At 45.6% G+C, this 12,063-nt stretch overlaps 1 protein-coding gene across 1 annotated transcript; it reads left to right on the forward strand.

Annotated features, from left to right (window-relative positions):
- Nucleotides 1–10,199: 10,199 nt before the first annotated feature.
- LOC124658004 lies at nt 10,200–11,742 on the forward strand. Its single transcript, XM_047196456.1, has 2 exons — nt 10,200–10,303; nt 11,322–11,742. Exons 1-2 carry the CDS (start codon nt 10,203–10,205, stop codon nt 11,584–11,586), a joined length of 366 nt encoding a protein of 121 aa, XP_047052412.1. The 5' UTR covers nt 10,200–10,202; the 3' UTR covers nt 11,587–11,742.
- Nucleotides 11,743–12,063: the final 321 nt, after the last annotated feature.

Below are 12,063 nucleotides of genomic sequence, written 5' to 3' on the forward strand. Positions count from 1 at the left end.
AATATAACAAATGCAATAAGTAAACATGTAAGAATCAGTGCACACAGTTGACACAAGTGTTTGCTTCTAAGATAGAAAGAAGTAGGTAAACTGACTCAACATAAAGTAAAAGAAAGGCCCTTCGCGAGAGGAAGCAGGGATTACTCATGTGCTAGAGCTTTTTATTTTGAAATCATGGAAACAATTGTGTCAACGGTAGTAATAATTCATATGTATTATGCATAAAACCTCCTATAAGTTGCAAGCCTCATGCATCGAATACCAATAGTGCCCGCACCTTGTCCTAATTAGCTCGGATTTCCATGGATTATCATTGCATTACATATGTTTCAACCAAGTTTCACAAAGGGGTACCTCTATGCCACCTGTACAAAGGTCCAAGGAGATAAATCGCATTTGATTTCTCGATTTTGATAGATCTCAACTTGAGGACATCCATACCGGGACAACATAGAAAACAGATAATGGACTCCTCTTTTTAATGCTTTAAGCATTCAACAACAAATAATATTCTCATAAGAGATTCTGAGGATTAATGTCCAAGCTGAAACTTCCACCATGATACATGGCTTTGGTTGGCGGCCCAATGTTCTTCTCTAACAATATGCATACTCAAACCATTTAATCATGAGAAATCTCCCTTACTTCAGACAATACGAAGATGCATAGCAACTCACATGATATTCAACAAAGGTGTAAAAAGTTGATGGCGTCCCCAGAAACATGGTTACCGCTCAACAACCAACTTATAAGAACTAAAATACATAGCAACATATTCATTACCACAATAGTTTTTAGGCTACTTTCCCATGAGCTATGTATTGCAAAGACAAGGAATGAATTTTTAAAGGTAGCACGCAAGCAATTTACTTTGGAATGGCAGATAAATACCACATATAGGTAGTTATGGTGGAGACAAATGGCATAGGTTTTGGCTCAAGGTTTTTGGATGCACGAGAAGCATTTCCTCTCAGTACAAGGCTTTGGCTAGCAAGGTTGTTTGAAGCAAACACAAGTAGGAACCTGTACAACAAAAACTTACACAAGAACATATTGCAAGCATTATAAGACTCTACGCTGTCTTCCTTGTTGTTCAAACACTTTTACCAGAAAATATCTAGACCTTAGAGAGATCAATCATGCAATCCAAATTTCAACAAGCTCTACGGTAGTTCTCCACTAATAGATTTAAACTACATGATGCAAGAGATTAAACATGATCTATGAGATCTCAAAACAATTGCCAAGTATCAAGTTATTCAAGACAATATGAAGCATTTTCTGTTTCCAACCAAATAACAAAAAGAACAAGTGCTGCGGCTTTCAGCTTTCGCCATGAATATGAAAAACGAAGAACACGAGTGTTCAAATGAAAAAGTGGAGCGTGTCTCTCTCCAACACAAGGATTGATGGGATCCAAATTTATTCAAACATAAACAAAAATAAAAACAAACAGACGCTCCAAGTAAAGAACATAGGATGTGACGGAATAAAAATATAGTTTCACTAGAGGTGACCTGATAAGTTGTTGATGAAGAAGGGGATGCCTTGGGCATCCCCAAGCTTAGAAGCTTGAGTCTTCTTGAAATATGCAGAGATGAACCACGGGGGCATCCCCAAGCTTAGACTTTTCACTCTTCTTGATCATACCATATCATCCTCCTCTCTTGATCCTTGAAAACTTCCTCCACACCAAACTCAAAACAATCTCATTAGAGGGTTAGTGCATAATCAAAAATTCACAAGTTCAGCGAGGACACAATCATTCCCAACACTTCTGGACATTACCCAAGGCTACTGAAAGTTAATAGAACAAAGAAATTCACTCAACACAGTAAAAGAGGCAATGCGAAATAAAAGGCAGAATCTGTCAAAACAGAACAGTCCGTAAAGACGAATTTTTTCAAAGCACTTAACAGGCTCAGATGAAAAAGCTCAAATTGAATGAAAGTTGCGTACATATCTGAGGATCACGCATGAATTTTTTCAGCATTTTACGAGTTTCCTACAGAGAGATCTACTCAAATTCGTGACAGGTAAAAATGTGTTTCTGCGCAGGAATCCAAATCTAGTATCAACTTTACTATCAAAGACTTTACTTGGCACTATAACGAAAGAAACATGATAAGGAGAGGTTGCTACAGTAGTAACAACTTCCAAGACACAATAAAACAGTATCAAAATAAAAACATGGGTTATCTCCCAAGAAGTGCTTTCTTTATAGCCATTAAGATGGGCTCAGTAATTTTAATGATGCTCTCGCAAGAAATAAGAGTTGAAGCAAAAGAGAGCATCAAAAGCAAATAAGAAACACTTTTAAGTCTAACCCACTTCCTATGAAAAGGAATCTTGTAAATAAACAAGTCATGTAAGCATAATGCAATAAGCATAGGAAAACAAGACAAGCGCAACTTCAAGATTTTAAGCAAAAAGAGAGGTGTTTTAGTAACATGAAAATCCCTACAACCATATTGTCCTCTCTCATAAAGATTTTCAGTAGAATCAGGAACAAACTCAACAATATAACTATCACATGAAACATTCTTATCATGAGCTACATGCATAAAATTATTACTCTCCACATAAGCATAGTTATTACTATTAATTCTAGTGGGAGCAAATTCAATAAGATAGCTATCATTATTATTCCCATCACCATAATCATCATATATAGGAGGCATATTGTAATCATAATTAATTTTCTCCTAAATGCTTGGGGGACTAAAAATATCACAACCAGCTTCCCCAAGCTTAGACTTTTCCATAGCATTAAAAATAATAGATTTCAAAGAATTCATGCTAAAAACATTGCTACAACTATTTTGCAAACAACGCTCCATAGGTTTTTTAATTCTCTCTTCAAACACATCATGTCCTAATTCAATATAAAGTTCATAAAGATCTCTAATTTTTTGTGTTTTTGATATAAAGAAAGCAAACAAGACAAAAAAATAAAATAAAGCAAGACAATAAACAAAGTAAAGAGATTGGATGTGAGAGACTCCCCTTGCAGCGTGTCTTGATCTCCCCGGCAACAGCGCGAGAAAAGAGGTTGCTGCTGGCGTGTGAGGCAGCTCCTTGTGACGGTAAAGCACACGTCCGTTGGGAACCCCAAGAGGAAGGTATGATGAGTACAGCAACAAGTTTTCCCTCAGTAAGAAACCAAGGTTTATCGAACCAGTAGGAGATGAAGGCCACGTGAAGGTTGTTGGTGAAGGAGTGTAGTGCGGCGCAACACCAGTGATTCCGGCGCCAACGTGGAACCTGCACAACACAATCAAACTACTTTGCCCCAACTTAACAGTGAGGTTGTCAATCTCACCGGCTTGCCGAAAACAAAGGATTAAATGTATGGTGTGGAGAATGATGTTTGCTTGCAAAGAACAATAGAGAACAGTGATTGCAGTAGGTTGTATTTCAGATGTAAAGAATGGACCGGGGTCCATAGTTCACTAGTGGTGTCTCTCCAATAAGATAAATAGCATGTTGGGTGAACAAATTACAGTTGGGCAATTGACAAATAGAGATGCATATACATATCATGATGACTACTATGAGATTTACGTAGGGCATTACGACAAAGAACATAGACAGCCATCCAGCATGCATCTATGCCTAAACAGTCCACCTTCAGGTTAGCATCCGCACCCCTTTCAATATTAAGTTGCAAACAACAGACAATTGCATTAAGTACTGTGCGTAATGTAAACAATACAAATATCCTTAGACAAAGCATTGATGTTTTATCCCTAGTGGCAACAACACATCCACAATCTTAGAACTTTTTGTCACTGTCCCAGATTCAATGGAGGCATGAACCCACTATCGAGCATAAATACTCCCTCTTGGAGTCACATGTATCAACTTGGCCAGAGCCTCTACTAGCAACGGAGAGCATGCAAGAACATAAATAACACATATATGATAGATCGATAATCAACTTGACATAGCATTCAATATTTATCGGATCCCAACAAACACAACAAGTAGCATTACAAATAGATGATCTTGATCATGATAGGCAGCTCACAAGATCTAAACATGATAGCACAAGAGGAGAAGACAACCATCTAGCTACTGCTATGGACCCATAGTCCAAGGATGAACTACTCACGCATCAGTCCGGAGGCGGGCATGGTGATGTAGAGCCCTCCGGTGATGATTCCCCTCTCCCGCAGGGTGCCGGAGGCGATCTTCAGAACCCCCCGAGATGGGGTTGACGGCGGCGGCATCTCTGGAACTTTTCTCGTATCGTGGTTCTCGGTACTAGGGTTTTTGCGATGGAGAGAATAAATAGGCGAAGGGGCAGAGTCGGGGGACGCCCGAGGGGCCCACCCCATAAGGCGGCGCGGCCAGGGGTGGGGCTGCGCCCCCCTATGGTGTGGCCGCCTCGCGTCCCCTCTTCGTCTCCTCTTCGGTGTTCTGGAAGGCTCCGTGGAAAATAGGACCGTGGGCTTTTGTTTCGTCCAATTCCGAGAATATTTCCTGTGTAGGATTTCCGAAACCAAAAACAGCAGAAAACAGGAACTGGCACTGCGGCATCTTGTTAATAGGTTAGTCTCGGAAAATGCATTAAAACATTATAAAGTATGACTAAAATATGTTGGTATTGTCATAAAACTAGCATGGAACATAAGAAATTATAGATACGTTGGAGACGTATCAAGCATGCAAGATCACAAATAACATATGACATGAATATATAATCGATCTCAACATAGTATACAATATTCATCGGATCCCAGCAAACACAACATATAGGATTACATAAAGATGATCTTGATCATGTAGGGCAGCTCACAAGATCTATACATGAAGCACAAAGTGAAGAAGACAACCATCTAGCTACTGCTATGGACCCATAGTCCAAGGATTAACTACTCACACATCACTTCGGAGGCGGGCATGGCGATGTAGATGCCTCCGGTGATGATTTTCCGCTCCGGCAGGGCGCCAGGAAGAGCTTCAGAACCCCCGAGATGGGTTCTGCGATGGCGGCCGCGACGGAACTTTTCGTGGATGGAGGCTCGGGTATCCAGGGTTTTCCCGAGAAGATGTATAAATAGGCGGAGGATTTAGGTCGGTGGGGTGCCTGGGAGGCCCACACCCCCCTTGGAGTGAGCCAAGGCTAGGCTGCGCCAAGGGCAGGTCTGGCCGCCCGGTGGCACCTCTTCGACCCTCCTCTGGACTTCGTCTTCGTTTCGGTAAATATTGGCTTCGGCTTTTATTTCGTCCAATTCCGAGATATTTCATGTACAACTTTACTGAAATACAAAAATAGCAGAAAACATGGAACTGTCACTATGACATCTTGTTAATAGGTTAGTGTCGGAAATCATATAAAAGTGCAACGAACTGTAAGCAAAATATATATAAATTGGTGTAAAATAAGTATGGATCATCAAAAATTATAGATACGTTTGAGATGTATCAGTTATTAGACACCATAATGGTACATCTATTTTTTCCTGAGGTCTATGTAACAAAGAAGAGACCCCACCATGCATCTTGTGTCTCTACTTTTTGACGTGTTCCACTAGAGTCTCAATATATACCATGTGAGAGATGGTGTGTCATATATAATTTTCTTTCAAAAAAAAAGCGTGGCGTACTCGAACTCTAATGGCCAAGTCAACCATTTTTGGCACAACACCAATATAGAGTTAACCCATTCTTATACAAGTCTAGTTCAACCCATTTAGGATCGAGTAACTAGTATTATCCATGTTGGGTTGAGCCTAATGTTCTTCCACTATGGGCCAAGCCCATTTTTGTGGTTGGCATAGTTTTTACGGTTAAACTCAATTAAAGGTCCACTTAAGATCTGATTCTAAGGTTGTGATCCGTCCAACAAATCTACCAACCCTATCTTTCCCCTATATATTTCAACACCACCCACCTATTGTGCGTCACCACTAGCACCTAGATCAACATACCAACCTCATTTATGCCCTTCTCTTGTCTGCCATGGTCTCCACCTCTCGTTAGGTTGGCCATCACCACAGTTGCGGTTGACTTTGTTGTGGATGTTCTACTTCCAAGCCACCGCTCTGTCACCCAATCGCCACGCAACCATCGTACTAGTCATATTCGCCTTCAAGCTTCTTCTAGAGGTATGATACTCCAAGATTTACTTTTAATTTCACCTTGTAAATGCTTTGATGTCAGAAATCATGTAGTTGACGCATATATAATTTTCGTTGGAAGAAATTGGTTCACTAGGATACCTAAGTCTTTAGCGGTTCTAAGTTGTTTGTGTGAGAGGGAGGTGGTAGGGATGAGGGCGATATCATGAGAGACGGTGAAACATGTCGGTTCTACTTATTCCTTTTATAGGAGCAAGAAATGTTGGTTCTTAATTGGGAAAAATTCCTTCCAAGTATAATAGTTTGCATTTGCAGCTACTTATCTATTTTGTAATCGCTATTCCACCAATTTTCATTCAACATTTGTATGTATCAATCGGAATACCCAAGTACCTAATGGGAAACTTGCCATATCTGCAGCCAAACAATTTAGCATACAGATTGGTACCATAAGAGTAAAACATTTACATTGTCCACTTGCACTGTAGAGGATTGGGATATCTTCCAGGTTCCTCACAAACATTACTTTTTTTGACATAAAGTTGAAAATAACGAATCACTATTTGCATGTTCTAATTATTTAGTGAATAGATACCAAGAATGTGACACTCTAGTTTGAGAGAATAAATTGCTTTACCGTTTGCTCTTGCGGTTCGATTGCCCAATAGTTCCACGTCGAGATGTGCTACATTGATCCCCTGCATTAGGGTCGGGGTTATTAGACACCATAATGGTACATCTATTTTTCTCCAGAGATCTGTATAACAAAGAAGAGACCCCACCCTGCATCGCGTGTCTCTATTTTGTCTCTACTTTTTTACGTGTTCCACTAGAGTCTCAATATATACTATGTGAGAGATGGCGTGTCATATATAATTTTCTTTCAGAAAAACCTGCGTGGCGTACTCAAACTCTAATGGTCAAATCAACCATTTTTTGCACAACACCAATATAGAGCTAACCCATTCTTGTACAAGTCTATCCAATAAACCCGGCCCATTTTGAGTTGTGCCAAGTTTGGTAGTTCAACCCATTTAGTATCGAGTAACCATTATTACCCTTTTTTGGTTTGAGCTTAATGTTATCCCACTTTGGGCCAAGCCCATTTTTGTGGCTGCCACAGTTCTTACGGTTTAACCCCACTTAAGATCTGATTCAACGGTTGCGATCCGTCCAACGAATATACCAACCCTATATTTCCCCTATATATTCCAACACCACCCACCTATTGCGCCGCCACTAGCACCTAGGTCAACAAACCAACCTCATGAATCCCCCTCTCTTGCCTGCCATGATCTCCACCTCTCGTCAGGCCGGCCATCCCCGCCGTTGCGATTGACTTTGTTGTGGATGTTCTCCTTCCAAGCCACCGCCCTGTTGCCCAATCGACAAGCAACCACCGTGCTAGTCATATTCGCCTTCAAGCTTCTTCTAGAGGTATGATCCTCCAAGATCTGCTCTTAATTTTACCTCTTTAAACCTTGATGTCGGAAATAATACGTAGTTGATGCATATATAAATTCTCGTCGGGAGAAATTGGTTCAGAGGGATGCCCAGATCTACAACGGATCTAAGTTGTTTGTGCGTGAGGGCGATGGTAGGGATGAGGGCGATACCATGAGAGACGGTGAAAAATGCCGGGTTCTTTTTTTCCTTTCTAGGGTAAAAATGTTTGTTCTTAATTGGAAACAAAATACTAGAATGGAATTGGTTAGACTTGAAAACAACCCGTTTTGTTTGTTCACGAATATATGTCTGGAAACAAATTGTTTTAAATAAACATGTATTTTAATATTTCTGTAATTATACTGCAATAAAATTGACGGAAAATTAACCGAGGGATATATTCAGCGGGGGCCACGAGGAAGGGGTCGGTACGCGTTGGTGTGACGTGACGGTAGAGTTGATCCGCGTTCAACCGCGGAGATAGACGCGGGGACGTGACGGACGAAAGCGCAAGTCGCGTGCAGTACGTGTGGCGACCAAGATACGACCGTATTTCTCTGCAAGTTCCGCATTCGTACGTCTGATTTGGATCCGATTTGTTTTTGAAAGGAGAATTTGGATCCGTTAATATACGAGCTAATGGCAGATTGACAGTTGTCAACGAAACCCGCCGCCCAAGAAACCTTCTAATATACGCCGTCCCCTTCCTACTGTGCAGGTCATGACTCAACAACACCGACCAGAACCTTCCAAACTCCTCCCCTGAACTGCAACCCAAGATCTTCCAAATCCAACTAAGGATCGTCAAGCGCAATGGAGGAAGCGAAATCCCAGCCTCCGGATCTCCAGCCCGAGCCAACTGAGGAAGCTGAAGCCACCGGCGACGCCGCCGATGCTCCCGTCTACGACAAGTACGTGGATGAGCAGGAGGAGGCGGAGGCGGAGGCGGATCGGCAGGTCATCGACGCCGCCATCGCGGCCCCCGTGAAGGAGGAGGAGGAGGCGGATCGGCAGAACCGCGCCGCCGCCGTTGCGGCCGACGAGGAGATGGCGCACCGCCTGTACATGCAGGAGCTCATGGAGATGGAGGAGTGGCAGCTGCGCGACTTCAGCCGCCCCTCCCTCCAGGCTGCCCTAAACATGCCGCTCGGCAACTTCCCCTCCTCCTCCCGTGCCGGCGTCCGCGCCGTGCGCGGAAGGTACTGGGCCGGCACCCCACCCTATGCCGCCCCGAGCCCCGAGGCCCCCGTCGGCCAGTACTCGCTCTATGTGAGAACGGGAGGAGCCGTCGAGAGCGTTCAGGAGGCGGGGAGCGGGGTCGTCTCCCTCGACGACGAGTGGATTCCGGGGTTCGTCGAGGCTATGGCGGGTGACGAAATCCGGGAGATGCTCGCTACTATGGCGAGCGAAAGCAATGGCGGCCTCGCCTCATCGCTGGCGGGGATTCCGGGGGGCCTCGAAGCTCTGCCGGATGACGAAATCCGGGAGATGCTCGCTACCGCGCTGAGGGAAAGCAATGGCGGCCTCGCCCCATCGTTGGCGAGGCCCGAGGCGGAGAGCGAGGGCGTCCTCCTGGCGGCCAACCGCGGCGCTGGCACAGGCGCCACTTCTGCATTCACGAGGTCTGGTCCCCGCGATTTCGCTACTACTCCGGCGAGGCAGAGCGTCCTCTCCAAGGACGCCGCCGGCTCCTCGTCGACCCAGAACGTTGCGGGGGACGGAAAAGAAGCCTCTACTGAAGCAGGCGAGACCCCGCCGCCCGCCAGCGTCGTCCGGTCGGCACGGCGCTGCGCCACCGCCCGACTGCCAAGGCCGACCACCCCTACCAACGACGGCCCCGTTTGCACCAAGCGGCGGGCCCTCCTCGCCGACGCCGACTCGGCGTTCATCTTCGCCGGCATGGAAGAAGGGCACAACAACCGCTGGTACGAGTCCATGGTCGCCGCCGCCGCCGCCGACGACGACGAGCAGCAGGTTGAGGAGATGCAGGGCCTCAACGAATCGTTGGAGCAATGCATCCCGCGATTTGAACCCTGCAACCCCGCCGCCGCCACGGTCGGTCAAGGAGCAGAATTCTCGCTCCCGAACTTCTGCCAGAGGTGGGGCGTCACCCCGTCCGAAGTGGAGCCCGACGAGCCCGGCCCGTCGACGAGGGCGCCCAAGGTGCCCCCTCTCGCCGACGACGAGGTCCCCACCTTCGACTGCGGCATCTGCATGGACACCCTCCCCGTCTTCGACATCTTCCACGGGCTGCTCTGCAAGCACAAGTTCTGCGCGCCGTGCATGACCACGTACGTGGAGGGCAGGATCCGCTCCAGCGAGCTACCCATCCCGTGCCCCGACCCGACGTGCGGCAAAGGCAATGATAATGACGGCGCCGGCGGCGGCCGCAGCGAGCTCCACCCGGAGAAGGTCAAGAAGGCGATCGACTACGGGGCGTTCGTCGACTGGGGCGCCCGGCTCACCGAGAGCGCCATCGCGCCGGGCCGGCGCGCCTACTGCCCCAACAGGCGGTGCGGGATCCCGATGGAGACGAGCGGCGACGCGGTGCCGGCCAAGGCGCTGTGCCTGGCGTGCGGATACGCGCTGTGCGCCACCTGCGGCATGGAGTGGAGCTCCGACGACGGCGCCGGCCTCGGCGAGCACGACTGCGCCAGGGCCCCCGACGCCATGCTCGTGAGGCAGCTCGCGCGCGAGAGCCGGTGGAAGCGGTGCCCGAGCTGCAAGATGTACGTCGAGAGGATCGACGGATGCAACCAGATGACATGCAGGTAATGCTCTCGCGCCTCATGTTTACATCAAGTTCTTATTACATTCCTGTGCTTTATTATTATTTATGCTCTATTAATATTAATTCACAGTTGTCTTATAAAGTCTGAGTCGAATTAGTCGCGTGTTCTCTATGGTTGCAATTTGATGGTGCTTACTTTTTAAGCAAAACTTAACTGGTTATTATACATGGAGCCCATGTATGTATCAAAAAATCCAAAATGTGACTAGGATTTGAGAAAGTTCAGCCAACTCATAGGAGATATATACTATGCGATGTCTTGATCACTTCATTCATGACAAGTTGTACATTATTATTTTCATTTTGGCAATGGCATCGTCTTCTACTTTTCACATCATCTCGGTCATGTAGTTATCTTTAGCCCATACTAGGTGTGTATTTGAAAATGCTCTATTAATATGCAGTCAACGGAAGTGTAGCCAGGTTGATCAGCTGCATATTGCATGTTGCAATTAGGCATATACTCCATCAGTACAACAAGTGCATTGTCAGTTAGCTTTTAAGACATTCCCCGGTGATCAACTTTGCGCATTGTTCACACATACTCCGGTAGTGCCGTGGGGGGTTTTTTCTCGGCAATTCTGATGATACCAGTATTTCATTTGACCAGTCCAAATAACACGGTACACATCAATACTTTTTTCTAAACAAAGGAATATATTAATATCAAGTTGCCAATTACACCCGGACATGAATATATACTTAACGTTGGATAAAGTTGACTGCACATATTCTAGGATCCATCGACATAGTACTAGGAGTATATGATTTGGTCGTGTCTGTTTGGCGGTTTGGTGTTTTACCACTAGCATAGCCCCATTGGCGCTTTATTTAAATCATGACCTGTTTATCTTGATTCTATTTATTTTTTCTTGATGGTATCATCAACCGGCCTTGTGAACATGTCTTGTTCGTGCTTGGCTTAATTCCATCTGTGTAACTGATATGATATTCGCTGGATGTGTGCTAACTATATATGTGTGGTGGTGTGTTTGAAGGTGCCGCTTCAGGTTCTGCTACCGGTGCGGGAGGCCCAGCTACATGGGTCAGGTGGGAGCAGCAGGGCTGGAGCCATGCCGGTGCAACGACGCCGGGCTCGCCTTCGCCATGGCGCATCTCCACCAGGCTCACCCCAACCTTGTCGACCAAGCCATGCAGCTGCCGCCCGTGGACCCCCTGGACCCGCCCCCGGCGCCGGAGGTCGTCCTAGACCAGCAGGCCGTGTGGGACGAGGATGAGTTAGTGGAGTACAACTGGGATTAGTCGGTAACATGCATGCATGTAGCGCGCGGAAGATCGGGTAACATATGAGCATGCATGCCCAACTGTTTTTACTTCTTGTCAAGTGGCACTGTCATTTTCCTGGTTGGAACTGAAAGAACTTGGATGTTTGGACTTGGTTGAGTTTCTCTCATTTCGCTACTATACATTGCACCAAGAGGATGTCACCTTGTATGATATATGTCATGATGTAGCAACATGTTATTGGTCCAGAGTGCCGGGATGCAGGTTTTCTGTCATGGCTACACTCATCAGTAGGATCCTTGGTTTTAAGGAGTTCCCGCATGAGATAAGGATCTTCAGTACCTCCGTTTCAATGAATAAGGCGCACGCGAATTTCAAGACGAACTTTGACCATAAAAATTGAGCAACAAAATCTTGATTATATTATATGTAATTAGTATCGTTAGATTCGTATTGAAAAGAACTTTCCAATGATACTAATTTTATGCAAATAAT

This window comes from Lolium rigidum, chromosome 5 (genome assembly GCF_022539505.1).
Source record: "Lolium rigidum isolate FL_2022 chromosome 5, APGP_CSIRO_Lrig_0.1, whole genome shotgun sequence".
NCBI classification, from domain to species: Eukaryota; Viridiplantae; Streptophyta; class Magnoliopsida; order Poales; family Poaceae; genus Lolium; species Lolium rigidum.